At 41.8% G+C, this 26,277-nt stretch overlaps 2 protein-coding genes across 6 annotated transcripts in view; one reads left to right on the top strand and one right to left on the bottom strand.

The window, feature by feature from the left end:
* The first annotated feature begins 11,414 nt into the window (after nt 1–11,414).
* Nucleotides 11,415–22,615, top strand: NR2E3 (nuclear receptor subfamily 2 group E member 3). The gene is made up of 9 exons (XM_063930430.1): nt 11,415–11,531; nt 12,371–12,756; nt 15,645–15,795; nt 16,358–16,461; nt 16,607–16,855; nt 17,063–17,244; nt 19,903–20,143; nt 20,250–20,355; nt 21,628–22,615. The coding sequence occupies exons 2-9, from the start codon at nt 12,702–12,704 to the stop codon at nt 21,758–21,760; spliced, it is 1,221 nt and encodes a 406-aa protein (XP_063786500.1). The 5' UTR covers nt 11,415–11,531; nt 12,371–12,701; the 3' UTR covers nt 21,761–22,615.
* Nucleotides 22,616–24,128: 1,513 nt separating this feature from the next.
* MYO9A (myosin IXA) overlaps nt 24,129–26,277 on the bottom strand; it is a 220,181-nt gene continuing 218,032 nt past the window's right edge. For all 5 annotated transcript variants that reach the window (XM_063926498.1, XM_063926497.1, XM_063926501.1 and 2 more), the window contains 2 exons: nt 25,676–25,818; nt 24,129–25,479 (listed from right to left, as the gene is read on the bottom strand). In XM_063926498.1, coding sequence (XP_063782568.1) covers nt 25,079–25,479; nt 25,676–25,818 — 544 coding nt within the window. In that variant the 3' untranslated portion in view covers nt 24,129–25,078. The remainder of the gene's footprint in view (nt 25,480–25,675; nt 25,819–26,277) is intronic.

Raw genomic sequence — 26,277 nt, 5'->3', positions numbered from 1 at the left:
AGCTGCTGTCATTTTTCAAACCCAGTCTGTAAATTGGGAGTAGGAGCTGATTGGCTGGTACCTTATCACCATTAAATTATCACTTTTCAAAGCTTAGTACATCTACCCCTAAAAGGCTTAGGGGTATATTCAATTGAAAAACTGCCGTCTGTCGAAAAGACTGCAGTTTTCGACTTTTTTTTTAGGTCGGAAGGGGTTCCAACCTATTCAATATTTTCGACAAGTTGAAAAAATCGACTTGTCGAAAAGCACGTGGATCGGCGGAATAGCAGCCAATCCACGCGCTTGTGTCGAAAACGGGGCCAAAACCGACAGGTTCTGGCCCCCTTTTCGACCATTGAAGTCCGACATCAAAAGATGTCGGACTGAGATGCGGACCCAGAGGAGGAGAGGGGGGAAGAGCCGCAGGGAGACGACGGACTGCCGCGGGCAGTCAGAGGAGATCAGCGCTACAGCACAGCGCTGCAGCAGGATGTCACACAGCCGCGCCGCTCACGGCAGCGTCCACCCGGCTCCGGCAAGCTTGCTGGAGCCAGGTGGACACTGCCGTGAGGTCGGGCAGCTGTGTGACATCCATCTGTAGCGCTGATCTCCTCTGGCTGCCGGCGGCTGTCCCCCACTGGTCTCCCCGCAGAATCCCCCCCCCCCCCTCTGCGTCACTCAACTTAATTCGACTTGAAAAAGTCAAATTAAGATGAGATTTGAATAGGGGTTGTCAGATCCATTCCGACAAATACATGTCGGAATGGATCCGACTTTAATTGAATATACCCCTTAGTAAATAGACCCCTGAGTTTGCATGCTGGAATTACCGTATATGGCCCACTTTGCATATCCTGCAGTTGTTTGTTTAGCTATATAATGTGTGAATACTGAAATGTATTTTCTACATTTACATATTATTATATTAATTGCAGGACAGCTGATTCCTGTTAGTCATCTACCTCAGGGTGTTCAGGGACAATAATACAGCAACAATAGCAGCAATTGCATTCACTTGCTGTGGTTTTGCGGTAAGTAGGGATTAGTGTCTACACTACAAACCATAGACAAAGTTCCATGATGAGTCCAGGCATCTGTCACTTTAATACCTACAGACCAAACATACTTTTCATTAGATATAGTAGATGTAAGTTATGGTAATAAACAGAAGTTGGAGGGTATAAGGGCAGTGTGACAATAATGTTGCTGGTATATGTGTATCTGTGTTTGTACAGTGTCTCCACTCTAAGGATCGTTCCCTGATTCTCTGAGCTCTCAGTCACCCTCACCTGACAGGTGATAGTAATCCGGATAACATGGAGGATGTAGAATGACACGAGGTAGAATTATAGACACCACACTCAAATGCAAGTAACCAGCTAAATTCCACATCCCTTATCCCAGCTGTCACACACAAGCTTATAACCCAACTCCGACCTCTCTCACTCCTCGCACTGATGTCACTGTGGGACGCTGCTGCTTGATATCAGCCGCATTAAGCCACAATAACAAATTTCTTCTGCTTTTAACAGGAGATGTTTAACATTTGTATTATTCTGGGGCTATAGGGCATTAGTTATCAAAAGTATTGTTTATTGTATTTCCATTTAATATGCTATTAAGTAAACACACACACACACACACACACACACACACACTGCATAGATATACATGTAAATGTGCAACACTCCCTGTTAACACTGCAGGTATCTGCTTTTCCTTCAGCAGTCCATTTTGGTGATTGGTGATGACTGAAATGAGATAGTGGAGAAGGATGAGCACATGGTAGTGTAAAACACATAATACAGGTAGGTGCATACCAAAAACAGAAATGTGAGAGATTATTTATATAGTAGATATTCTCCTTCCACAGAATAGGTAATGACAGATTCTTCTCCACTTCCTTTTTCAGTAGATACATATCCAAGTGTTGTCAATTCAATTAGGGGTGATGTAACATCTCACATTCTGGGACGAAGTGCAGTGGGCATAAGTCTCATACATAAGGTAGGCTTACATTGTACATTTTCCTGCACCCCTAATGGGGTTCCAAGGTAATATGTGCTTTGTAGGGTGCCAATGTCTAGTGGGATAAGGGCACAGCTGAGAAGAGAGGGGAGTTGGAGATTGTTATCCAACTAATTTGAGAAGTACAGAATAGGAGTCTAGGTTTTCAATGGCAATATCTTGAATAGTTGGTTTCAAATATCCTGGTAATAAGGAGCTACTGTACCTCCCAAAACAGTCTATTGGGTCTGTGGGATTCTCTGTTAAATACTGTAGGACTCTATTTCAGGCATTTATCATTTTACACAGGAGGAGAGTGGTTCCCAAAAAGAACCTGAAAAAATAGTTGAAAATAATCTATCTTTCTGTCTATTTTGCCTCAATGCTACTTTTTTTATTTACATTTTTTATTTTCTTTACTGCCCATAGTGCAGTCTTATTTCACTGTCCTGTTGCCTACCGTTAGTAAATTCACTGTTGAGAACCTTGTGATCCATGAGATACAGATGATACTAAGTTCATCCACTAGAGGCCACCACAATCTAGCCTTTATCTGACCTCCATTAAAAGACAGAACCTGTAATATTATTATTATTATTATTATTATTATTACTATTTATTACCAGTTATTTATATAGCCCACACATATTGGCCAGTCACATCAGTCCCTTCCCCAGTGGAGCTTACAGTCTATATTCCCTACCACAAGTACACGCACACACATATGACCCATACACACTAGGGTTACATTTGTTGGGAGCCAAGTAACCTACCAGTATATTTTCGGATTGTGGGAGGAAATCGGAGTACCCAGAAGAAACTCACGCAAGCACGGGGAGAATATAATGAGTGTGCTTTGTTCCTGAGAGCTTACAATCTATAGGAGAGGGACAGACAGAGATGGGTGACACGGGTATGGGTGACCAGCGGTTGTGATACCATACCGACACCGGGATCCCGGTGTTTAGAATGCCAGCTGGGTGGAGCAAGCGCAACAAAGCCCCTTGCGGGCTCGCTGCACTCACCGCAGGTTCTATTCCCAGTCTACGGGTGTTGTGGACACCCACGAGTGGGAATAGTCCCTGTTGGATGGTATACTGACTATTGGGCTTTCCCACCAGTCAGGATTCCGGCGTTGGTATAGTGACGGCATCCCGGTGACACAGAGGTGTGAGTCCGTGTGTGTGCAAGGACAAAAAGTGGTGTATTATATTATACAGTATAACAGCATCCCTTGTCATGCCAACACGTTAGTAGAGGCAAAATCACTATTTCAGCCTCTACTAGAGTTTTGAATGTCGGCGGGGTGGGGCAAGCGCAACGAAGCCCCTCGCAGGCTCGGTGCACTCGCCACAGGTTTATCCCTTGTCATGCCAACAAGTTAGTAGAGGCTGATTCACTATTTCTAATGGCCTCAATACCTGGGGAAAATGTCTGTGGCTGGAAACTCCCATCAAAAGTTAATAAATTGAAAAATGTGTCATAACAGTCCTGAAGTGCACTGTGCAGGGCATGTGGCGTGACTTGCTGAAGTGTACTGTGTAGGGCATGTGGCGTGACTTGTTGAAGTGCATTGTGCAGGGCATGTGGCGTGACTTGCTGAAGTGCACTGTGCAGGGCATGTGGCGTGACTTGCTGAAGTGCACTGTGCAGGGCATGTGGCGTGACTTGCTGAAGTGTACTGTGCAGGGCATGTGGCGTGACTTGTTGAAGTGCACTGTTACTGGCATGTGGCCTGACTTGTTGAAGTGCACTGTGTAGGGCATGTGGCGTGACTTGCTGAAGTGCACTGTGCAGGGCATGTGGCGTGACTTGCTGAAGTGCTCTGTGAAGAGTATGTGGCGTGACTTGCTGAAGAGCACTGTGCTGTGCAGAGCATGTGGCGTGACTTGCTGAAGTGCACTGTAAAGAGTATGTGGCGTGACTTGCTGAAGAGCACTGTGCTGTGCAGAGCATGTGGCGTGACTTGCTGAAGTGCACTGTAAAGAGTATGTGGCGTGACTTGCTGAAGCACACTGTGAAGAGTATGTGGTGTGCCTTTGCGGAAGTGCAGCTGTAATGCATACTTGCCTACAATGGGAAACTAGTTCCAGGGAGATTTTGGTAGGTAGTATAATGTGCAGTGCTTAGTGTGATGTGCATTTGAGGGGGGGGGGGGTTGTCATGCAGTGTCAATTTTGGGGAACTCTGCGGGGCAGCTGTGTAAAAGGAAAGTCATTGGGGGTAATTCCAAGATGATCGCAGCAGGAAATTTTTTAGCAGTTGGGCAAAACCATGTGCACTGCAGGTGTGGCAGGTATAACATGTGCAGAAAGAGTTAGATTTGGGTGTTTTATTTTGTTTCTGTGCAGGGTAAATACTGGCTGCTTTATTTTTAGATTGCAGATTGAACACACCACACCCAAATCTATCTCTCTCTGCACATGTTATATCTGCCTCCCCTGCAGTGCACATGGTTTTGCCCAATTGCTAACAAACTTGCTGCTGCGATCAACTCAGAATTACCCCCATTGTGCAATCTGTCAGTTAGCTGACATTTTCTCTTAGGTGGTGATATTTTTCATATAAACTACTGTAGAACTATGATTTGAATTACAAAATAGGTTGGGTTTTTTGGGGGGGCGGGTGATTCAATTAGGTGTTAGATTGGTCATGCAAGCTGAAATCACGGCAAATTCTCATATAATTCCAAACTCACATTTCTTTTTCAAAGTAAATTCAGCTGTTCAGCTGCGAGAAGTGCAAATTGACTTTTCTAATTGAATTGTGGAAATCTCAGGTGCGACGAAATGTGCCTTCTGCAGACTTGCACCTAATTATATTCCCTTCTTAATATAAATGATGGAAGACAGTCTTTTGAATCAAAGGACCAAAAACCAAGTTATATAAAATATATATATATTTTTTGAGTCCCTTATTGTAATATTGGTCTAGTTTATATTTAATATGGAGTGTTTTGTACAGCACATAATACACTGTTGTGTGAGCATTATTTGCCAGATTTAGGGGTCTATTTACTAAGCCTTGGATGGAGATAAAGTCGCTGGTGATAAAGTACCAGCCAATCGGTTCCTAACTGTCATTTTTCAAACAGAGCCTGTGACATGGCAGGTAGGAGCTGATTGGCTGGTACTTTATCTCCAGGGACTTTATCTCCATCCAAGGCTTAGTAAATAGACCCCTTAAAGATAAAACTCGTAAGTTGTACAGCATTTGGTACTTTGGCCAAGACAAGTCCAAGTTCAAACCATTTTTTTTTCCAGCTAAGATTTGTCAGGTTTATGTGTAGTATTGATTGTTTTGCTCTGTTGCACAGCAAATTAAGTTTGGCAATTAATAATTATTAATTACCAAATTACTGAGTTCTGTATCAACGCTTGGAGAGAGATAAAGTAGAGAGATGAAGCACCAATCAATCAGCTCCTAACTGCCACTTTACAGGCTGTGTTTGAAAAATGTCAGGAGCTGATTGGTACTTTATCTCTCTTCACTTTATCTCTTTCCAAGCATTGATCTATAGGCCCACCCTTAGGCTCAGACTAAGAGCCAAGAAGTCCAAGTAATTATGAAGAAAAAAGGGTCTTGCCAGGCCGGGCAGCCACCAGCAAGCAGACTATGGATCTGACTCAGAGATGGATGCTATTCTCATCACTACTGCATCTTTGGACGCAGCAACAATGAGAAAATATACTAATGCTGTAGGAGGTATCTGTGGACAAAAGACACCCACTGCCGGCATCACAGATCCAAGTGCTGCATCCAAAGATGCAGCATCTGATCATTATTACAATGGCTGCAGCCCTAAACCATCTAGGTAAATCCTCAGCTTACTCAGAATGACCATTGTGTCTGCATACATCTCTGAATGGGGCCCTATATAATATCTATTTGTAGTGAATGTGACTGTGTGTATCACAGCTTGGTTCACAGCCAGCAGTGCAGTCCCTCCCCTCTTGAATGGACTCAGGGGCAGATGTATTGACCTGGAGAAGACATAAGGAAGTGATAAACCAGTGATAAGTGCAAGTGATAATATGCAAATTGACAGGAGCTGATTGGCTGGTGCTTTTATCACCTTGCACTTATCACTTCCTTATGCCTTCTCCAGGTTAATACATCTACCCCTCAATCTCTGTGAGTGCTCTATGTGGCCTGACTTTCTGGAGCTCCTGGCACCACTTCTTTGCTGGTGACTGTGACTAGAATCTCTACTTCAGGGAGATGGTTGAGCATAGTAGCTCTTATCTGTAGCTTACCAGCACATATGTCTTACAGGCAGGGAAGCCAAGAAAAATTCTGGGCCCGGTACAATAACTTCCTGGGCCCCCCTGCCACCACTGGAGGAGGTGTGACCACAGCATGCTGAGGGCATGGCAACTCCTCTTTGGGGACATGTCTAGCACATCAGAAGCACCCACTCACAGAAGCATGGCATGCCTCCCTGCCAGGGTAGTAGAGAACCTGGCTGGTCCCAGGTACTTTTCAGGGGGCATGGCCTAATCAAAGGAGGTATGGACCTGGGCCCCCACTGGGCCCCTCTATCAGACCTGGACCCAGGTAATTTGATCTTTTTTTACTATTCTTTTTAACATTTAAATATTTTTTTACCACACTTACACAACCCAAAACACCCCCATATGCCTTTTACAACCCCCTTTTACCAAAAATACCTCAGTTTCAGGGATCAGAATTTTCCCTAAAACAGCACCCAGCATTCTATCCTCCCCACTCACATATTTAATAATAATTAATCATACATTAGGAAGCAGCTTGGGAGCTACAAAGAACTGCTTGGTGGGCCACATGTGATCCCCAGGCCACATGTTGCACATAACATCACTGATATATAGTATAGACAAAATCTGTGTGTGGGGGGAAGGGAAGGGGTTGACTGGACTGCACACCCTAATATCAAACATTAGAGGTGCTATCATGCTGTGACTTATAGTGCCACACAGAAAAAAGGCAGGTGCACACTTCAGGCACTAAGGAGTCTGATGATCAGAACAATTATAATAAACTCTACCATATAACATGTAATAAAAATAAGGTTTCGAAGTACATGTTTGGCCAAAAATGTTATGCCACCAACCATGGCAATGTGAACCTTTATCAGGTGGGTCCATAACATCACTAATACTGACACATTCTATTAATTTATAGCCTGCTATGCAGGTACCATACACTAAAATCACCTAAGGGCAGACAGGTGGGGTGCTAGTCCAGACAGATGGAGTCTCACCTTCAAGTGTACAATATATACTCAAATACAGAGGGAAAAAACGGGAAGGGGGGTTTGGCTGGACTGCACTCCCTAATTTCAAATCTAATAATAAGGTGCAATAAGCTACCATGCTGAGACACATAGTGCAAAGCGGAAAAACGCAGGTGTATACTTCTAGCACTAAGAATACTAATAATTAGTACAATTATAAACTATTACTAGTATACTTAGTGCTTAAAATGTGCATCTGCATTTTTCTTTTTTTTTCTGAGCGACACTATAAGTCTTAAGGCCCGTATTCACGGGCCGATGTGGGAGAGATGTGTGCTGAGCGAACCGCTCAGCACACATCTCTCCCACCGCTCAGCACAGCGTAATGTGTGATGAGCGTGCAGGGGGAGACAGGGGACCGCTCATTTCACCCAGCGGTTGAAGTGAGTGACCTGCTAGATTGGCCTGCATGCAGGCCAATCTAGCACAAGCGATAGCGATGTGCGGGACTGCGCATCGCTATCGCTGTGGGGAGTACACACGGAGTGATCATGCTTAAAATCTAAGCAATCTAGTCAGATTGTTTAGATTATCGCTCCGTGAGTACCCCCCTTTACTTATTATTACTTCATGTTAAATTGGTTCTGATTATTAGTATTCTTAGTGCATGAAGTGTGCTCCCGCATTTTTCTTTTTTCCTGCGTGGCAATATAGTATAGACAAGTAATAAATATTTGCAGAAATACATTTAGAAGTTCAGTAATACATTAATTTACCTTGAACTACTTCCACAGTGGGAGATCTTTCGATCATCAGACCTGTAGATATTATACAGAGGTAGAAAACTATGAACGATCATTTCTGCATTAGTCCAATATGCATCACCTTATACAGCAATTTACCTGTCCTGTTTTCAGAATGGACTAGACTGCAACATTATGTTTGACACCTACCTCTACTTGCTTTAGAAGATGCACAATTACTATACCTGTAAGTATGAATACATTTTTAAATCCAAACTTTTTAATGTAAGTGGTGTTTTACTTGTTCCGTTGCTCATTAGTGTACAAAGGAAACCTCCCTGTTTGTAATTTGCACATATTAGGTTTGACTTGTAACTGCATACTGATCTCATATTGAGCAAGATAGGCACATCTGAGAGAAGGATCCTGACTTATCCAATTACTGGAGTGGGGAGGGGTGGTGTGTGCTGTTGTTGCTCATACAGTAATTGCTTGCGTCTCACTTTAATGCAATGTGTAAACGTATTAGCAGAGGATTATGGGATTTACAGCAGGGTTGGCTCTGGACGCACTCCTTTCTGATCCCTTCACTGAGGGGGTGAGGGTTAGTAGTGACTGCTGGAGTACACCTGTAGGAAGGAGATTAAAAAAAGTATTCATAGACCTACAATATTACACAATTAGTTTTGACAGTCACGTACTGCAAATGTCTGATAGATATGGACCATACAGGACACTTGTATTAGTTCATCTTATGTACACTTAGATAAATTTTAGTTAGAAGCAGGAACATTATATTTACTTGTTTATAGTAAAACTTATATTAAATAATAAATAATGTCTGATTATGATTCCAGTTGTCTCAGCATTAAGGACACACCTTATGATTTAGGAACATGCACTGTGAAATAATGATGGTAAGTGTCTTAGTGGGTCGCCCATTCACCATTGTATTAGCACTTTTCTTTAAATGACGGACACCAAACCAAACCATAGATGAAAAGCTGAGAAGCTATCTCGTGTAATGTTGAGATGAATTAATAATAATAAAATAATAATAATCCGCATCATACACCATAAAATCACTACTGCTACTGAGGCTTTCTCATTGGGATCAACAGGAGAAAGATATAAACTAATGTAAACTGAGGTCACAATCACGTATGATAGACAATACCCTCAGTCACTTTGTCCTCCCTGTAAAACCCACCATCTGCCGCATGATTCCTGAGCTTTGGACACGTTTGTCAGCTAATTGTCTTCTGTATTGTCTGCTGATTCTATCATTTCTGGATAAATGGATTATTGAAGGCTTTTTCTAATTACTATCATTTATTGTCTGACCTTACAGCTGCTGCCCTCCTGAAAAGAATCATTATATAAATAAAATGAAATACACCTTTACATTTTTAAAGTTCATTAACAGTTGCATAAGATTTTTTCTTAAATCATCATGTGATCATCTTTGCTAAACTCTAGTGAGTAAACCAGGCACCTGCAGTATCACCATTTTGACATATCACATTACACAGCTCAGCCTTGTATTATATATATACAGGGCCGTAACTAGGGGGGGCTAAGGGGGCATGCGCCCCGGGTGCAGGATTTGAGGTGGTGCCAAGGAGTTACAGAGGAGCAGGGTTTTTTTTTTTAAACTGGCAGTGCTGAGCTGCGCTGCTCCAGTGAGACAGCAGACAGCTCCCTGGGCAATGTATCTGACCCACCTGTCTGCCCGCAGCTGGCTCCGACGCTGTGCGGATGAGCTCCAGTACCTGGGATCTCTCCTATGCTGGCTAATGTCTTAAACTCTCTTCTTTGCCATGCAGTGCTGCGACTAGCATGCAGTGCAACGTACAAGCTATAGAAGCGAACTGTGCTTCCAGTAAGCAGTATCAACCTCCGCTTTGCCTCCCAGATGGGGGGATTTGGTGTAGAGTAGCTATGTAGTGTGCCATATAGGGTATGTTGTGTAGTAACGTACTGCAGTATATAGGGGCATGTAGTGCACTGATGTGGTGTAGCATATAAGGGGATGTAGTGTAGTGATGTAGTTCAGCGTGTAGGGGAAGTAGTATAGTGATGTAGTGCAGTGGATAGGGGAATGTAGTGCAGTGATGAAGTGTTATGATATAGTGCAATGTATGGGGATACACAGAGGAGCATGTAGTTGCACACGCTGGCGGAGCAAGTGACGCTTAGGGCATTTGAGGAATATTGTCTAATAGATTCCCCTTTTAAAACATTTTTTTATAATCTGATTATTTTAGTCGGACAGGGTTTTTGTTTATTTTATGTTTTGTTTTTGCTTTTTTTGGGTGGGGGGTGGGGAGCCAAATTACTGTCTTGCCCCGGGTGACAAAAATCCTACTTCCGTCCCTGATTAATGTGTGTGTGTGTATGTATGTATATATATATATATATATATATATATATATATATACATACATGAGTAATCAGTCTTTGGCTAGTCAATTCAGGTAACAGAAGATCCTCTGGTGTTACTCAAGCCTGGATGACCCCATCCATATGCCCTGTGAGGTGAAAGGTGAAAGACCTCCTCTGTTTTCTAACAAGCTCCATGCACTGTTGGGAAGTTAGATTGCAGTGCTTTTAATAAAATTTGAAAATGTAAAGGGCACATTAACGTTGGTTCATTTGTTTTTGTTTTTAAAGATTTTTACTTTACTTATCAAATATGTTATAGAAATGTCCTTACCGTCAGAGAAGGAAATGGAAAGCCAAGTACTGCTTACTTAAATAGAAGAATAGAACGGTACATGTCAGTTTCAGGGGAAAGTTCATCAAAATTTGGAGAGTGACAAAGTGGAGAGAGATAAAGTACCAACCAATTAACTCTTAGCTGCCACTTTTAAAAAAAACATGGCAGTTAGGAGCTGATTGGTTGGTACTTTATCTCTCTCCATGTTATGATGAATTTCCCCATTAGTCATGGTCATTATCACAGTATCCAATTAGAGGCCGATTTTAATGGCCGACCTTGATCGCACGATAACTCATGGGATCAGGGATAAGTCTCCGATCCCATGTTTTATCTCGGCTCCGGAAGTTGCTTATCGGGGATTATGGTTTGCGTGCCTGAGGCATTGGGGCTAATAGGATAGCCCCATCCCATCTCCAGATGTGCTGTGTCCAGCTCTGTAGCAGTAGCAATATGAGCCAGGTTTATATCACTTGCGGCCTCTCTAAGGGGATCTGCATCTGTATATGGATGCAAAGGTCAACGCTACTGTATCAGGATCCTTCTCAAGTCTTTCTCTCTGCTACAATTTTGTTATATATCGCTCTAATATATAATTTATTAACCCCTTGTCTTAGGTACGTTTTGTAGACTTAATTAGCCTGTGACGCATAGCTTGTTTACAGGGAGGCAATTCGGCATAATAAGCATAGGGGATCGCCGGAGAGCGATGCATTGGCAAACGCAAGAAGATTGACAGGAAGAGGCCGTTTGTGGGTGTCAACTGACCGTTTCCAGGGAGTGTCTGAAGAAATGCAGGCGTGTCTAGCCGTTTTAATGGAGGGTTCCTGACGTCCGCTCCAGGCCAGATCGTTGCAGCTGCTGAGTAAGTCCTGAGCTGTGCAGAGACTTGTTTGTGCAGCTCTCTCCACATGCATTCGCACCCCTGAACAGCGATTATCCCCTCCCCCTATAGGTGGCAACTACTTGGTCGCAGCACTGCAAAAATTGCTTGCTTGTGTCCAGGTCTGAATTAGGCCCGTAGTTCGCATCACGCATGTTCCAAATTTCGCCACATTTAGTGCTTTGTCACATTCTATAAGTATTGTGGGCTGCATATGCTTCTTTGCAAGTGCACACATGATTCACAGTCCTAACCATTCCAGTCACTTATCTGCGCTCTCTAAATGAAGGTTTCTGGGTGGCAACTGGGCAGCGACAATGCAAACAAATAGAAAATCATTCACAAAATCTTGTGCTTCAGGGAACCATATGCTAGAAGTAACGTTACAGAGCACTTGATCAGTCCATATCGCTGCTGTTTTGCCACTTTTTAGACTTTTCTCTTTTTAATGCTGCAAAAGTAAATCGTTTAGGGCATTGAACCAATGACTTCATATGTAAAGGTGGCCCTCCATAATGTTGCTCTTTTTCTGCATACCATGTACTCTGGGCACATCCTTGTTTATTTCATATTTTATGTATAGGAACACCTACTGTAGTTACTTGTTGTGTAACTTGTCATCTACAAGGTCAAGTGCAACTCATCGTTCTATTTTAGCAGAATTCTCTATGAGCCCATTACATTCTATTGTAATAATTTGTAGGTCTTCTCCATTGCCTGGCTCAGCAGAAAGTTCATAATTCAGTCTTCAGCCTACAGTATGTGAATATCCAGATTGCACCTAACAGAATTCACACATTGCTCATTTTTCCTATTGCTAGATGACTGCTCCACCTTCTCATAGACGGTAAAGATTAAGAGGATAACAAGAGGCATCTGCTTACACAGCGTTAGGAGCTAATCTCCAGGCCCTAAGAAAACTAAGGGAGATATTCCATATTCTATCTATCCTTCATCTCTACAGAATCAGCGCTTCTTCACTCTTCTATGTCTGGAGACACCATGACCTGTCCCACACAATATATTGGGTAAATTTCAAGAGATTTTAAAGGTCAGTCTGGCAGACTGTTCACACCTTTGCCGCCGAAAAGGAGCTTAGAACCTGATAAGAGGAGAATCATTTAAGGAACCACTCTAGAAAGTTAAGGTGACATGAGTTCACCCACTGGATCCGTGCTTAGCACCAGTGCAGAGGACAGTCAGTCAGGTAAGGAAACATTGCTGATTCTCTAAACTAATGGGCTATTCATCCATTAATTCACTGCAAAATATAAATATATTCCTCCAAAGCATCATATATTTTTTGTTCACATCAGATATTTGATACTATGCCCTTTCATGCCTTTGTAAACTGTCATTGATGATTTTATATAAATATATATACAGGTTGAGTATCCCATATCCAAATATTCAGAAATACGGAATATTCCGAAATACGGACTTTTTGGAGTGAGATAGTGAAACCTTTGTTTTTTGATGGCTCAATGTACACAAACTTTGTTTAATACACAAAGTTATTAAAAATATTGTATTAAATGACCTTCAGGCTGTGTGTATAAGGTGTATGTGAAACATAAATGATTTGTGTGAATGTACACACACTTTGTTTAATGCACAAAGTTATAAAAAATATTGGCTAAAATTACCTTCAGGCTGTGTGTATAAGGTGTATATGTAACATAAATGCATTCTGTGCTTATATTTAGGTCCCATCACCTTGATATCTCATTATGGTATGCAATTATTCCAAAATACGGAAAAATCCCATATCCAAAAGTCCTCTGGTCCCAAGCATTTTGGATAAGGGAGACTCAACCTGTATATATATATATATATATATATATATATATATATATATACATATATACAGGTTGAGTATCCCTTATCCAAAATGCTTGGGGCCAGAGGTATTTTGGATATCGGATTTTTCCGTATTTTGGAATAAATAGATACCATAAAGAGATATCATGGTGATGGGACCTAAGTCTAAGCACAGAATGCATTTATGTTTCATATACACCTTATACACACAGCCTGAAGGTCATTTTAGCCAATATTTTTTATAACTTTGTGCATTAAACAAAGTGTGTCTACATTCACACAATTCATTTATGTTTCATATACACCTTATACACACAGCCTGAAGGTCATTTAATACAATATTATTAATAACTTTGTGTATTAAACAAAGTTTGTGTACATTGAGCCATCAAAAAACAAAGGTTTTACTATCTCACTCTCACTCAAAAAAGTCCGTATTTCGGAATATTCCGTATTTCGGAATATTTGGATATGGGATACTCAACCTGTATATATATATATATATATATATATATATATTTAGAGAGAGAGATACTAGGTGGGATCTTGTTTCATACAGGTATTAAACATCTACAGTCCAGTATCCATTTTATTTATGCTGATCCGTTCATTCTTGTTATTATACATGACTTTTTCCACACATTTTTTCCATATACAGTGTATTCACTCTGTTATATTACTGTCTAGTTTTGATTATTAGTGGAAAGGCTCAATATATGTTTTAGCAATGCAGTCATAACAAAATAACGTACATACAATATATGGGAATGCAAATGTTTGCTCATTTTCGAACAATATGTTTTCTCCCATAAACAGTCCACACATATTGTTTTGAGTATATCTTCTACCTGGAATATTATGGTGGGTTGTTTTTTTGTAGTCTTTTTTCTTTATGTTTATGCTTTCTGTTGTTTAGTCTCTTGAAAAATGTAAAGCTGGGGTTTCATTCGCTATATACCTTCTATCACAGTTTGTGATCACATAATAAAGTGTTCATGTTCTAAAATATTCTTAACTACAGTAACAGTGAAAACAGCAAAGAAAAAAGAGCAAAAAATAAATAAGTTACCTTTAGACAATTTTCTGTTTTATAAACTCTGCATATTTACTGTTTTATACTTGACTATATATGTGAATAGAAATTATTAATTTAGTAAAATATGTTAATTGAAAATTCTAATTTAAAAACACAATTTCCAAGCAAAAGCTTGTTCATGTTAAGATAAATGGTGACATGTCAGCTGGCAGTACAAACCGTCAACAGACCAGTCGTTACCATTAATAAAGAATGCTAATTATACCTCAAATCTCTCCCTCTTTTCAGTATTTTTTCCCGGCTGCACACTAATTATTGATCTACAGACATAGTAGTATATGGAAATCTAGACATCTTGTCCTTTTACTACCTAATTGCATATGAAATGAATTGCTCTCCTGCAGTTCATTTCATAGAAGTATGAAATACTGAGCCATTGAGATCTATTCAATTAGCCGCTAGTTGTGTCACTCTGTGAGTAGGTGCGCATGTATATGTGCCACTTATGGTAGCCCCATACTCACAGCTATTTGTTTGCAGTCCCAGTAGGCTGCGTACAAACATCCATGAGATCGGGGAAAATGAATATGCTATTTTCGCACTATTGCAATGGCACGTCGCCCTGCTTGCAGATTTTTGGATCGACCCACCAGTTTGTGAATGAAATGTTATTTAAAAAATAATACATTTTGAAATTTTACCTATCCAGTAACCTCATGAAGGAAATTTATGTATTTATTTCCTAGACCTCCTAGAATAACCAAAATCTGAAACATAATGAAATACACTAGATCAGTGGTTCTCAAACTTTTTTGAATCACTGTGCCCTAGAATATCAGATTTTTTTCGCTGCACCCCTAGTTCAAAACTTTCTTATTAAGAAATTTTAAAATATTAAATTAAGTAAATTGTGTTTATATGTCATCCTTGGGTTCAGTTGTGTGGTGAGGGACAAGATTTGCTTCTGTTTGTCCACATATTTTACGATTGACAGCTACAAGAACTGGTTTTACCTATTATAATACCATAAATAATTTGAATTGGTCCTGGACCACCAATCCAAGGCATCCCTGTATGTGTCCCGAGGCACCCCAGGGTGCCACGGCACACAGTTTGAGAACCACTGCATTATACTGTTCTGCGTATCACTATTCCAATAAAATAGATACATGAATTACCATGGTTTGTATATAGTTCTATTATGTATGTAATATTTTGCTTTCTGCTTTTCTTTGCAGCTCCTAGTCCTGCCCCGGGACCTGCCCCCAGCCCAGCTTTGCTGTGCAGAGTATGCGGTGACAGTAGCAGTGGAAAACACTACGGCATTTTTGCTTGCAACGGTTGCAGTGGTTTCTTCAAGAGAAGCGTACGACGAAAACTTATTTACAGGTAGGTTAAGTTCTTTCATTAGTGAGTTAAGTTGGTTGTGCTGGTCTTGAAGCAAACATACAGAGTGACACCAGGCTACAAATAAATAATCTTTTATGCAGTGCAACATAGTGTTGTCAAGGTGCAAAATTACACTTTTTAATTAGATTTGCTCCTAACGCTAATATACTATGAGACATACAGCACAGCCAGTTGTAATAAAGCATTTTACAGCAAGATTTAAATCCGTTTTTTTTTTCCTTTTAAGGCAAAACCAGGTTGGTTTTGCCTTAAAGAAAAAATATCACCCCTTTAAAATGAAAAAATACTGAAAACTGCAGCAATTATATTTGCCCATAACCTCTGTTATAGCACCTATATATTGGGCAAATGAGCTCAATCGTTAACAGTTTGAAAGCTATAGATACATATTTATTGAGAATTACACTTGTGGAGTAATATTTATGTTCCTACGGACTGATTTTTGTGTGTGTCTGTGTAACTCTCACTGCCTGTTAAACCTTTCATAATGTAAAAATCAATATTAAACTAAACAAAACCTGAACAAAAGGCTATATTACAGATGCCAGGCAGGAACAGGGATGTGTCCAGTGGATAAGGCACATAGGAATCAGTGCCAGGCTTGCAGGCTGAAGAAATGTCTACAGACAGGCATGAATAAAGACGGTGAGTTCTCTGCCTATGTACTATATCCATAACAGAGTTGAATGTCTTTCTGTCATTAATGGTAATCAGATCATTATCTTTGACTGCTCTTACTGCCTTTACTTTGTATTTCACTATGTGACTGCTGCTGTTCTTCTACTTACAGCTGTCCAGAATGAGCGCCAGCCTCGCAGCACAGCTCAGATTCGCTTGGACAGCATAGATCTGGACACAGATAGCCGCTCTGAACACTTAGCTACAACTCGAGAGCCTCCTCCGTCCTGTCCACCAGTCAACAACTTACGGGCCCCTGTACCAAGTGTAATGTCTGGGACCCTAAGTCCACCCCATAATCACCGATTCATGGCCAGTTTGATGACGGCAGAGACATGCGCCAAACTGGAGCCAGAAGAAGGTATGTGCAAAAGGGTGGTCATTAGAAAATGGATGGTGGGTTGGGTTTTGCATGGTTCTTGTATGTGATGTGAAATAGTAGTCTAAGTCTGCATGCTCCTATTAAACATACATTTTGATGGTAGAAAATAGCCTGCAAGCCCAACGGGTCTGCCCCAGCAAGGTTTATAACACAGACCAAGAACAACATCTTCCCTTATACTTCCAGCTGATGAGAATATTGATGTTACCAGTAATGAGCCAGAACGCACACCTAGTGACTTTCAAATGTCTGGTTTCATCACATCCAGTCCCGAGGGGGTGTACGAAACCTCTGCTCGTCTCCTCTTTATGGCAGTGAAATGGGCCAAGAACCTTCCAGTCTTCTCTAACCTTCCATTCAGGGACCAGGTGAGACTCAAAAGTTCAACTCCTACATTATTGTGATATTTTACGTATAACCCAATGGTGTATAAAACTGCTGACCACAAAAAAATTTCAACTTATGCGTATGAATAAAGCCTTAGATCTTAAGGATAAGGGCAACTCCTATAATGGGGCGATGTAAGACTCTTGTCTCACAGTGGCAAGGTTCTCACCTGGCCTCCCAGCACCTTTCCCTTTCCTCAATGGTGTCCCTGTGCCTGCAGTTTTCAGTCTCAGAACGAGTGTGTATTGCAGATTTTCCTCACTGTGCTATTTTGCCTGCATGAGAAGCAGGCTTGTGCTGGACAGTAGAAGTGGCGATGGTGGGGGTCTGCATATGTGTACCACCTCCAATGCCGCTGTTCATCCACCAGCCTACTCCTCATCATGTCCTCATGAAAGAGACTGTGCTAAATAGGGGGACTGACATTTTTTACTAATTAAGTTTTGATGGAGGTGATGGCAAAAGGGGCATCCTTGTACTTGGACTGACAATCAAATTCGTACTTCATGGTATTTTATTGTCTAGGAAAACATTATTTCTTCCAGCTGCTATTATATAAGACTACATTCCATATGCTTCAAAAATAAGGACATAAATTACCGTATATACTCGAGTATAAATCAACCCGAATATAAGCCGAGGCACCTAATTCTACCACAAATACCTGGGAAAACTTATTGACTCGAGTATAAGCCTAGGGTGGGAAATGCAGCTCTAGCCGTACACAGCCCTCAGTGCCAGATATGCCCTCATACTGCCAGATATGCCCCCACAGTGCCAGATATGCCCTCATGCTGCCAGATATGCCCCTCATGCTGCCAGATATGCCCCTCATGCTGCCAGATATGCCCCTCATGCTGCCAGATATGCCCCACAGTGCCAGATATGCCCCTCATGCTGCCACATATGCCCCACAGTGCCAGATATGCCCCTCATGCTGCCAGATATGCCCCCCAGTGCCATATATGCCCCTCATGCTGCCACATATGCCCCCTCCCCCAGTGCCTGTTACTTACCCGTCCGTCGATCCCGCGCTGTCTTCTGAAGGAGGGACACGGAGGGCACAGCGCGCGCCTCTCCTATGTCTCTCCGCCGGCCGCGTCGGGTCTATTAAAGGAAGTGCCGGTTCGTGATCAGAGGTCACGAACGGGTACTTCCTTTAATAGACCCGCCGGAGATGCAGGAGGGACACAGGAGAGGCGCGCGCTGTGCGCTCCGTGTCCCTCCTTCACACTGCTCTGCCTGTCACACTGCACTGCCACTGACTTGAGTATAAGCCGAGGTGGCTTTTTCAGCACAAAAAAAAGTGCTGAAAAAGTCGGCTTATACTATATACGGTAATAGGATTTTGTACTTAAGTAAAAAAAACAGCGCTATGTATTCTATGCATGGCACCTGTAAAGGAAATTATGTGGTTAAAAACAAATGTGTTTACAGCTCCTTTTGGAGCAATTATGGCAGCCAGGGGTAAGGTCTTTTAAATATGACTGGCCCTTGCTTTCCCTACCTTATGACGGAGAAAGGTGTTTCACAGTCTTTGCGGCCGTCCGCGGCTCCACGTGTATTGCCGCCTCTCTGCCGCTGCTGGGGGGGGAATGCTGTGATGGCGTGGTCCGTCGGACGTTTGACTGTTCGCGGCTCCTGATGTTTGGCCGCCTCTCTACTGCTGCGTCCAGCGGAGAGTAGGATGACGTGATCTGGCGGGCGCTGGCCGTCTCCGGTGGTAGCGGTGTGAACCTCCTGGCTGTCTTTATAACGTCCCCAACGCGTTTCTTGCATTCAATGCACTTTTTCAAGGATGCATCACTTAAGTATTTTATCCAAACAGTTGAGCAGCTTTTAACATACACAGCGCGGATAACATCTTTTCACCATAATAGGATTTTGTATTCAAATCTTAAAAAACAGATTTAACTCATAAAGGGGTATCCAATTATCTGCAGTCAATGACAGTGGGTAATTGTATCGCCGTGGCCATCCTATTAGCCCTTATGCGGCGGGCTCCTCCACCTGATGCCTCATGCACCCGAAGCATAATCCACGATAAGCGGCTGTTGGAGCTGCGATAACACATGGGATAACGCTTATATTTTATTGCTCGATTGCAGGCCCAATTTCAGCCGATGAAAACAGCCTATAATAGGATACCGCGATAATGACCATTGGTTGGCTGCAATTGAATACCACCCCTTGGAGAAAGAGAGAGTGTAGAAGTTGCCCAAAGCCGCCAATCAGCCTGCGTCATTTCATAGACTGCTAGATAAGTGGCAATTTGAAGCTGATTGGTTACATTGGGCAACTTATCCACTATATTTCTCTCCTAGGCTTGATCCAGTCTCCCCCTTGGTACACTCATACGTACGATCAATGTACTGCTGCAGCATACATCTATAACATATGAAACCAACAAGGAAATAACATAATAGCTGTGTGTCGCCAGGTACAGAAATATTTTGGATAACTTGATCTGAATAATGAAATGAAATATTCACCCATCTTTGTTGTAGGACACGATATTGAGCCTTTGTTACTTTGGAATACTGGCCTTCAGACTCCTAAAGCTTAATGCTCAGATTTCTAGGATCAGCATAAGTTACCAGGTAGACTAAACGCTGTCCTGATATCTCCTTGTCCTGCAGGTGATTCTCCTAGAGGAAGCATGGAGTGAGCTATTCCTGCTGTGTGCCATCCAGTGGTCTATGCCACTTGATAGCTGTCCATTGCTGTCTGTACCTGACCTTTCTTCCAATGCCCATGGAAAATCTATCTCCTCCAGTATGGATATTCGAATCCTTCAAGAAACAATCAGTCGCTTCAAGTCGCTCAGTGTTGACCCTACAGAATTTGCCTGCATGAAGGCAGTGCTCCTCTTTAAGCACGGTGGGGCTTTTTTAAATTTTTGACAAGTGTTTGCAATTGTGTTTCATTTGTTCCATCAAATGACTCATTTAATATTCTTTCTGCGTGAATGTATCTTCCATTTCAGAGACCAGAGGGCTAAAAGACCCTGAACAAGTGGAAAACCTACAAGACCAGTCTCAGATGATGTTGGCTCAACATACAAGAAGTCATTACCCCACCCAGCCTGTTAGGTAACTGAGCAAGACAGTCACCTTTTTATCACTTTCTACCTCTATGTCTGCCTGTTATTAAACAGTTTTGTTTTATCACTGTTGTTTCCAATTGTAAAGTGCAACAGAATTTGCTGCACTATATAAGAAACTGTTATTAATAATAATAACTTACATTTCAGCCAGTGACAATGGGCTGATAATAGATTAGAAAAGTGTCTAAAAATAGAGCAAGCTAAAGACTGTAGACACACACAAAAAATATCAATGACTGTATTAAGTTATATTTTAGTGGATACAGTTGTGTATCTTAAATTATATTTGTGAAAAAGAGGCAGGGAATAGCCAAGAGCGGATATGCAGCTGACCACTATGGAGGTAGTGCTGGGCTCTTCAAGTCATTAGGCCCCATTATGACATATTGGCGTGAATGGCGCGCCTGTGCGGCCAAGCTTGGCTAAAATGAAGCATTTGCATCATTTCAGCCCCAGCCCTCCATATGGACCCACGACTTCCTGTGTTATCACCTCATCCTGCCCACTTCACTAGGAAGTGGGAGATCCACCCACTCTTCCATGAGTCTGTGGGACTACCCCAAAAACTGAGTTTCCTGCACCATCTGGGAGAGTAGGTAAGTATGATATTCAGGCCATCACTAGTAATAGCCCGCACTTTTGGTCCGATGCAGAGATAGACATATGCCTGTGTCTGCTTGTGACTATTGGGGCATAACCGGGCTGTAACAAGGTGTTCTTATGTAGACAATAGTCAATAAGGGTGATCTGAGGTACAAGCTATACGGAGGTGAGCAGAAGCGTAAATACGCATATGTTTACAGGAGCACCTTTTGCCCCAAGCATAATGCAGCGTACAGATTGGGGGGGAGTGATGGGTACAGCTCTGCATGCCGGTAAATATACACATTTTATTCCTGTGCATGCAAAATGGGAGCCAAGTTACATTTTACTCTGCATCTGTCTAATTACCTAGTGTACTCCTGGGTTTCCCAACCTCAGTCCTCAAGGCACACTAACAGTCCAGGCTTTAGTGATATCCATGCTTAAGCACAGGTGACTTAATTAGTGCCTCAGTTATTTTGATGTAACCATCTGTGCTGAAGCCTGGATATCAGTAAAACCTGCCATGTTATTGTGCTTTGAGAACTGAGGTTGGGAATGCCTGCTGTACTCTAAATATTGTTTGACTAGGAAGCTATTTTGCAGGTTAGACTATTTGATGGGTAAACTGTAAATTAGGAAATTAATCTCCTAAATCTGTTCCCTTCCCGATCAGGTTTGGGAAGCTGCTTCTACTTTCCCCATCTCTTCGGTATATTTCCTCTGAGCGCATTGAGATTCTTTTTTTCCACCGCACTATTGGCAATACTCCTATGGAAAAACTCCTGTGCGACATGTTTAAGAACTGACCATGTGACTGAGACCATTGAGTTGTGGACCACTATACCAAGCTGCTAACACAGTAGTGAAATACAAGGACTCTGTAAATCATCTGTTTAACAAGAGCCTGAACTGCGAGAGTCACTGGAACATGTGCAGATCAATGCAATGGCTTTGGACTTCAAGTACTGCAGCTATACATTTTTTACGGGTGGTTTTCAGGTTGCCGGCGGCCGGGCTCTCGGCGACCACCATATCGGCGCCGGAATCCCGACCGCCAGCATACAGACATCTTTTCTCCCTCTTGGGGGTCCACGACCCCCCTGGAGGGAAAATAGATAGCAAGGCGCGCCACCGTGCCCGCAGTGTGGTGAGTGCAGCGAGCCCGCAAGGGGCTTATTTGCGCTCGCCCAGCTGTCGGTATGCCGGCGGTTGGGATTCCGGTGCTGGTATGCTGGTCGCTGGAACCCCGACCGCCGGCAAACCATACTACACCCATTTTTTACACCCAGACAGAATATTTTGGAAAAGTTTGGAATCTGCAATATTAGTCTCTGTTCTGTCTGTGCCACATTTACAAGGACTAAAGCATCTTAGGCATTCTGTGTGAGAGACATGTCAACTGTAGCCTAATTAGTACTGTATTTCCAGGACTAAGTCTGTTTTTCTCCATAAATTAATTTCACCCCTTATGCTTCTAGGGAATCTGGTAACAATATTACACAATATTGTTCTAGTAATAGGAGTATATGTAACATGTGCATCACAGCCCACACCCCATCCATATGTGTCTTATCTTACACACTGGGAATTGCTGCACGCACGCTCCCATGATGTTAGAACAAATGTTTCATGTATCTACACTGTTGTACTGCTTGTATTAAATCACATTTTATTTTACAACTTAAGCCTGTTTATACCAAAGCAATCACCCGGATACTGTTGTATGGTTTGTTAAGTTGTGAACATTTTTCATCTACCATACCTTCTAACCTGGAAGCAGTCCACCTTCTCACTTGGAAAATGTGACAAAAATTGTCTTTTCTGAACGTACAGTAGATTAGTACAATGCCATAAACACAGAGAACAGACCAGGTTAAGCCAGCTTTCCCCTGCAAATTCCTGGGTCCATATGCTTGCTCTGGGAATTTCATCTCTTGTGTGAAAGGGGGTATTGAGCTGGGACCGGGATTAAACCCATGTTACAAAAGCTGGGCCGAAGCCCCGGCTTCTGTCTGAAAGCATTATTGATTTTCCTCTTCAACTGAAGATAATAGGTTGTGCTATCCACCTACATAGGTAGCACATAGTGGGGCAGATGTATTAACCTGGAGAAGGCATAAGGAAGTGATAAACCAGTGATAAATACAAGGTGATAAACACACCAGCCAATCGGCTCCCATATGTAAATTAACAGTTAGGAGCTGATTGGCTGGTGCATTATCACCTTGCACTTAACATTGCTTTATCACTTCCTTATGCCTTCTCCAGGTTAATACATCTACCCCTATATTCACTATATCAGTGGAGACAGGGAAGCCAGAAGCCTGGAGACCAGTCAAATGCCAGGATTCAGGAGCTGGATAGTGTCTGCTGTATTATAATATCATACGGTCTTCTATGAAAGGTGGTGGGATAAAGATCAAACATAGCGATGATCCCATTTACTACAGTTACACACACCCCTCGGTGGATGTTCCCTTTTCTGTGCATAGATCTTGCTAAACTTTCAGTGCCTCTCATTTACCAGCACATAAAGGCAAATGTATTAACCTGGAGAAGGCATAAGGAAGTGAAAAACCAGTGATATGTGCAAGGTGATGAACACATCAGCCAATCAGCTCCAAAATGTAAATTAACAGTTAGGAGCTGATTGGCTGGTGCATTATCACCTTGCACATATCACTGCTTTATCACTTCCTTATGCCTTCTCCAGGTTAATACATCTACCCTAAAGTGTATGGAGAAGGTAGTAACATAATAAGTAATGCAGTAAAAGTCTGTCACTGAATCCTCCCACAGTCATGTAAGACTCACATCACTGACCCTTACTAGACATAACTACAGCCAGTAGGAAGTGTTGGGCAATGTATGGATACTAGCATCGTCTAGTGCAAGTTTCATGACAAAACATATACAGCAATCACTCATTATTTCATATTTTCATTCACTGATTTAATTATTATCACTGCCCATATGCTTATATCTCCATGGAAGTACTGTCTATTGTGTTTTCTATATATTACTTTGTTTCACAGAAACTCCAATAGATCAGTTAGCTATTATGTTGCCCTGCTTTCATTTATTCACAGTCCATAATTTCCATTTCTTCTAATTTAGAAGGTGGCCATATTGTCTGCCGCACTTAGGAGAAAAGAAACACTACTGATTCCGCAATTAACATTCTGCAGCTTTTGTTCTTTAATAAGCTCTGGGTTTGTTCGTGATGTAATGGATCTTACAGCAGTAAATTTACACAGATTGTACTGAATACATACAATAGTACTGTCTCCCATTGCACCTTGCGCTCAGTGGCTTCTCCCAGATGCAGGACATTTACATTCAGTATGGAAGTATCTGCCCACTAGTAGGCTCAGCAGGTTTATGTTGGGGTAAAATCTGCAGCCAGAAGGGTGATGCGTGAAGAGGCAGCTGCCCAGGTTTTAGGTTTGTCCCACACAAGTCCTCTTCTGCATAAAAGAAGATTTCGCTTGAATTAAGACTTCTGAACTCTCAGCACACAGTGTCTAATTCCTGGAATATTTGTTCTCTGGATTATACAATGCGGATCCCACAGAACAGGTGGAATGTACTCACCAAAAGGTCTAAAGTTCTTTTTGGGTCAGTGTTATCTTGGAGTTCAGATGAAAAGAACAAACATGAGCTATGCGGTAATTAACCCCACGCAGAAGTTGATCCATGCATTGCAAGGGGTTCCACCCTTACAAAGCTTTGTGTAACCACAGTGCAGATGCTGCTTTAAATTAAAGGGAATGGTTTATTTATATAGGGCTTAGAAACCACAAATAAAATTAATAATATTAATATAATAATATTTATAATAAAAGCCTCTCTTTTGAGATCAGTATATGTTGATAAAGGGAGTGTTAAGAGTCATGTAATGAGATCTCATAAGTAGTGGATTCGGCTGGATAAGGCTTCTGTTAGACATGACCCCTCTTTTCCTTGGTAGATTGCTGGCAGCACATGCCAAATGGTCTGTAGTTCCTGGTGACATAGGAGGCACCAGGGTAAAGCTATAGGGGACAGCACAGGTCTTGGCAAGAAGAGGGTTTGTGATTTGGTTGATGAAAGTTGCCAATAAGAGAATTAAGAATATACTTCCTTCAAACCATAAACTCATTGCTCCCAAACAAGACAAGGGACTGTGAGCTGCCATCTGATCCCAGAATCCTTTGTTCCCCACTTTCAGGTGGTTCTCTTGATTTCTGAGGAGATTGTTTGACATTCTTTAGTTTTTGACGTCCTTTCTCAGGATTAAAAGTTCCACGACTTGTGAAATGTACAGGGTGCCCAGAGTCCTGAGAGTCAACTGGGGCAGGTTCTCGATAAAAGGGGGATTTAGGGTGTAAATGGAACCTTTTTCTTCCCAGATGAGGTAAACAGGATGAGGCAACAGGAGAGGAAAGGTTGCGGTCCCCACTATCCGTGCTGTCACTTTCTCTCTTAGCTGGTCTCCGTGTTCTCATTGGCTCAGTTCGCATGGAACCGAGAGTGTAGGTTCTTTCTGCAAGAAGACGGTAGAAAGAAACAGAAATCTAAAATGTTATTGAAAAAAGTGAAGATAGTAATCAAAGGATATCATCATAAAGTAATGAACTAGAAGACAATGCACTATGTATATGAAAAGCAGGAGCACTCAATATGTAAAAATACTTAAATACAATGAATAAAGACAGGTGAAGCTGGAAGGAAAGTATTACCTGTCCTGCTGGATGCCGCCCCCTCAGACTCGCAGTGCAGGTTCTCAGAGCTATCTGCTGTCCCAAGAGACGCTTCAGATTCTAAGGTCTCGTCATCTGAGGCTCTTGGCTCTAAAGCTAACATTTCATAAGCAAGTTCCTCTCTGAGTTAGGGAATAAAAAGGAAAAAGAAAAACTACAGTACCAAAACAATCAATGGTACATTCAGCCATATTCTGTGCTTATTATATTATTATATCCATATTCATTGACCTGTACCATTTCTAAATTGTAATAAACAATTGACCCATCAAATGAGAGCCATATTTTATGCTATATAGGTGCAGGATCTGTTAGCAGGAATTTTTAAGACATTTTTGGGTATAGCATTTCTGTGTAAGTTGTTGCGCCATTCCTAAAATGTTTATATCTATCTATCTTGTGTATACAAATAAAATTACAATATACATTCTCTATCATCAACCTAAAGTTGTTTTAAATATAAAGGTCAGTCACAAGGCATAATTATTATGAAAAAAGTTGTAACAAAAACCACAATAATAGAAAATGTGGGCTGATAATGAAAATGCTATGTGGAGGAAAGGCACTCAGCTTATTTTACA

The sequence above is a fragment of the Pseudophryne corroboree genome, chromosome 6, assembly GCF_028390025.1.
Source record: "Pseudophryne corroboree isolate aPseCor3 chromosome 6, aPseCor3.hap2, whole genome shotgun sequence".
In the NCBI taxonomy this organism is placed as follows: Eukaryota; Metazoa; Chordata; class Amphibia; order Anura; family Myobatrachidae; genus Pseudophryne; species Pseudophryne corroboree.
Note: the sequence above shows the minus strand (reverse complement) of the source record. Positions and strands in the feature narration are given on the sequence as shown.